At 50.3% G+C, this 5,000-nt stretch overlaps 1 protein-coding gene across 1 annotated transcript in view; it reads left to right on the top strand.

Annotated features, from left to right (window-relative positions):
• Positions 1-5,000, top strand: part of mtmr3 (myotubularin related protein 3) — a 36,688-nt gene that overhangs the window by 27,689 nt on the left and 3,999 nt on the right. The window contains 4 exon segments of the mRNA XM_080852847.1: positions 814-2,398; positions 3,270-3,380; positions 3,981-4,069; positions 4,160-4,195. Coding sequence (XP_080708973.1) covers positions 814-2,398; positions 3,270-3,380; positions 3,981-4,069; positions 4,160-4,195 — 1,821 coding nt within the window.

Raw genomic sequence — 5,000 nt, forward strand, 5'->3', positions numbered from 1 at the left:
TCTGTGATTGGCTATTTAGCTTTGATTGCTGGGCTGATCTCATAATCTGTGGCAGTAATATGAACAGCCTTTGAGGTATTAGTGTGCGCTAACCTTTCCACACAAGCATCGAGTTTCCATTAATCACCACCAGCCCATTACGCTCACACACACACACACACACACACACACACACACACACACACACACACACACACACACACACACACACATACACACACACACACACACACACATTGAACACTGCTCTTTTGTTTTACTCCCCATGGCTCCTACACTTGTCCTCGTCCTCCTTGTCTTTCCCCTTCTCATCGTCTCTCCTGCATTTCACTTTGGCTAGCTGTAGGCAGATAGACATCCCTCCCCACAAGCACACACACACACACACACACACACACACACACAAACACACACAGACACACACCTCTTTTCAAAGCCAGGTTCTGTTGAAGATATCGTTCTGTTCTGTACTTTGCCCCTGCCACCACGGTCTCCAGTATCAGGGAGCAAACATATTGATGAAAAATGTGCATATCTACTGTTAGTTGCTTTGGTAAAAAGCCTCAGCTAAATGAATAATGAGCGTGAATGGATTTTGTTTTCTCTTGACCCTTTTTAGCCGGTACTTTTATGCACGTGCAAATTTTAGTCCACTTAAATGAATCAAACCAAATTGAATTGAATGGAATGGAATGGAATGGAATGGAATTGAATTGAATTGAATTGAATGGAATGGAATGGAATGGAATGGAATGGAATGGAATGGAATGGAATGGAATGGAATGAAATATCTTTGCTCTGCTCTCCCTCCAGGCGTCCAAAGACACGGTCGTTTGACAACCTGCCGAGCGCGTGCGAGGTGTTCCCTAACCGCCGCTCCAGCGACCCCAGCCTGAACGAGAAGTGGCAGGATCACCGGCGGTCTCTGGAGGTCAACCGCGGGGCCGGACCAGAACCGGATCAGGAAGAGAAACCCGTTGGGCAGCCCGGAGCGCTAATGGGGCCCAACGGGGTGAGAACGGGACCGGTGGACGGGGCAGAACTAGAGAACATGGAAAACGGGGCGGAACCAGGGAACGTGGAGAACGTGAAGGTTAACGGCACTAGGAACGGAGAGGCAATGGGGGAGGAGCTGAATGGGGAGGAAGTGGAGCCAGCTGTTTCAGTTGGTCAGATGGAGAACATCCTGCAGGGAGCTCCGGACTACGCGGCGGCAGTCAAGGGGCGTCTGGGGAACGTCGACACCCGTGCTGGCAGGGCAGGAACCCACCGTGCCATCTGCATGAACAGAACTGCACCGGATGGCTTTGCCAACGGAGTGGACACTCCCGGGGCCGCGATCGCCGAGACGTTAACACACACCGATGCTGGACCGAAACTGAATGGTGTGCACACACACACTGTGAACGGCTCCCTCGCTGCTCCCACTCCAGAGCCCCAGGGGGTGCTAGAGAGCCAGGAGCCCGACGAGCTCGGCGATCCCTCTGCCTCCAGCCCTCTTACCCCCCCTGCCCCCTGCCATCAGATGCCTGCAGCTGCCCTCAGGACTATGAGCAACGGCTCGGAGAGAGCGGAGGAGCCAGAGCAGCCTGTCGGGCCGGAACCTCCGCCCCCAGAGCAGCTGGACCCAGAGCAGCCTGTCGGGCCGGAACCAGAACCAGAACCCCAGCTCCCTGAGCAGCTGGACAAGAGGCTGTCCCAGCTGGAGAGCTCTACAGAGACGCTCACCGAGGAGGGGTCCACCATCGTGCCCTGCCTGGCCCCCCTGGCCCCCCCTTCCAGCTCGCAAGGGCACCCCGGTGACGAGCAGAGCCCCGGCCCGACGAGACCATACAGCACAGAGTCCGACGCCACCCCGGAGCCCGCGAGCGCCCCCCGCCTCCCCAGCACCTCCCAGCGCCCCTCTCTCAGTGCCTTGGCCCCCACCCCAGACGCCTACTCCCCCTGCAATGGCAATGGCTGGGAGCCCGAGCCCGGCACCCCCCTCTGGGCTCGGAGCAACGGCGAGCGCGCCCCCCTCAGTCGGCAACTCTCCGCTGCCAGCTGCGGCTCGCTGACGCTGCAGTACGCCCCCGCCTACCCCCCCATGCCGCCCCCGTTTCCCACCTCAACGCACCCGTACCTCCTGCACCGCGGCAGCTGCTCCCAGCACCGCTGCCCGCACGGCCTCATGGGAAGGGTGGCGAGCCCCGAGCAGGTGTCCAGCCGAAGCCACCTGGACGAGGACGGGCTGGCCATGCACACGGACGTGGTGCAGCAGCGGCTGCGGCAGATCGACGCGCTCCACCAGGCCGAGGTGGAGGCGCTCAAGCGGCAGGTTCAGGAGCTCTGGAGCCGCCTGGAGAGCCAGCAGGCCAACGGGACGGGGCGCCTCAACGGGGACGTGGGAGACGAATTGGTAAAGGAGTTAACACCACATTTAACACCTGAACAAGTAACACCGCATTTAACACCTGAACAAGTAACACCGCATTTAACACCTGAACAAGTAACACCGCATTTAACACCTGAACAAGTAACACCGCATTTAACACCTGAACAAGTAACACCGCATTTAACACCTGAACAAGTAACACCGCATTTAACACCTGAACAAGTAACACCGCATTTAATACCTGAACAAGTAACACCGCATTTAACACCTGAACAAGTAACACCACATTTAACACCTGGACACTGGTCAAGTAACACCACATTTACCACCTTAACAAGTAACACCGCATTTAACACCTAAACACTGGTCAAGTAACACCACATTTAACACCTGTACTCTTGTCAAGTGAAACCGCATTTAACACCTAAACACTGGTCAAGTATCATCACATTTAACACCTGAACTCTTGTCAAGTGACACCGCATTTATCACCTAAACACTGGTCAAGTAACTTAATTTAACCGCATTTAACACCTAAACACTTGTCAAGTAACACCGCATTTAACACCTGAACACTGGTCAAGTGTCACCGCATCTACATCCAACAGGATTTAGCTCTGATTCCCAACTAAACCTTGGGATAAGAAGTGGTACAAGACATCACCAGTACCTCAGTCTAAATCTAACCCTGTCTGCCTGTCTCTTTGCCTGACTATCTGTATGTCTGTCAGAAATCTCAGTCACCAACTCTCTCTTTAATAGTGACCCTGTTTTCTGTGTTTCTCAGACCTCAATGGCAGACTCAGACTTTAATAGTGACCCTGTTTTCTGTGTTTCTCAGACCTCAATGGCAGACTCAGACTTTAATAGTGACCCTGTTTTCTGTCTTTCTCAGACCTCAATGGCAGACTCAGACTTTAATCTGGACCCTAACTGCCTGTCACGCTGCAGCACAGAGCTCTTCTCTGAGGCCAGCTGGGAGCAGGTGGACAAGCAGGACACTGAGGTGGGACTGCACTCAATCACACAGCAGTGCACTAAACTACACTCGAACAGTGCACACAGCAGTGCACTAAACTACACTCGAACAGTGCACACAGCAGTGCACTAAACTACACTCGAACAGTGCACACAGCAGTGCACTAAACTACACTCGAACAGTGCACACAGTAGAGTTACACTAAGCCATGCTACACTCAAACACAGTATATGTAGTACAGGTAAACTAAATCATACTACGCCCCAACACCTCAAGTTAAGCCAAGCTCACTACATCTTAGACAACCTAAACAAGGCCAACCTAAACTAGGCCAAACTAACCAAGTCAATCAGTGGGCTATGGTTAACTAACTTCAACCCACAGTTACATGACCCCTCATACAATGTATGGCCCCTTTTTCATTATAGAGGGTCTTTATCTATCCCAGTGTCCTGGGTTTTGACTCTCTCACCATGGTTCTCTGAGTTAAAACAAGCTACGATAAAGGGAAAAAAAACGGATCTTCCTGGCCATGTTGCCCCAGGTAGGTTTAGTAATATGTGTGTGTGTGTGTGTGTGTGTGTGTGTGTGTGTGTGTGTGTGTGTGTTGATGATCGCCCCCTGCAGGTGACGCGGTGGTACCCCGACCACCTGGCTGCACAGTGCTACGGCTGCGAAAGCAGGTTCTGGTTGGCCGCCAGGAAACACCACTGCAGGTACTTACACACACACACACACACACACACACACACACACTCTCACACTCACACTCACACAGTTGTGAAGATGTGTGCATACCTCCACAGGCAATCACAGACTCTGGACACAGACTCTTGTAACAGGTAAACAAAGACTCACTACAGATAAGGTGGGCATATGAGTAGCATGCATCCTCCCTGGCAGATCATACCCATGTCTTGGTCATGGTGGCAGAGGCTGGCTTCAGAATGAGTTGATGGTTTCCATTTATTTTGTGCAACGCACAATCTTTGTAGAACGTCTGTTGTCTTTGCCCTAGGTGGTGGCATGACCCTGTCTTGTGCTATTTGATCATGTGATCTTTAAAGCATTCTTCAGTTTCATGCAGTTTGGTTACTAGTAGGGATGCAAATTATCGATTAATTCATTAATCATTAGTTGATAATCTTATCGATCGACTTTCGATGAATTGATAAGCGGCGTTTTTCACCTGAGTTTCAGTGCTTCAATAGGGCCTTTACAAATATCAGCTAAATAGTTGAGTTATTATATTACATTACATAATGATAATTATATTCTATTCTATTATACATTCCTCAAGTAATTATGCATTAGGAAAAGAAAGCAGAAAAGTTTTTTTATGGTATAACAAAATACATTCTTTAATTTAAAACAAAGAAATAAATTATGGACTGGCTCAGTTCTTGCATTTGAAACAGACATAAAAAAAAAAAGAATAGAGGAAATTAAATAGAGAGCCAAACAGAATATTATTGAGCCTATAGATTATGAAGAAACTGCATCTAGGCTATTACAAGCTAAATAGCCAACACAACTCTCTGAAGTTTAACTCGCGCTCACGGTAGTGAGGGATAGAGTAGTTACATTCTTAATGGCAAGCCATCAGGCAAAGGTAAGCTAGCCCGCTAACGAGCTAGGTATATAATA

Source organism: Sprattus sprattus (genome assembly GCF_963457725.1).
Source record: "Sprattus sprattus genome assembly, chromosome: 15".
Lineage (NCBI taxonomy): Eukaryota > Metazoa > Chordata > Actinopteri > Clupeiformes > Clupeidae > Sprattus > Sprattus sprattus.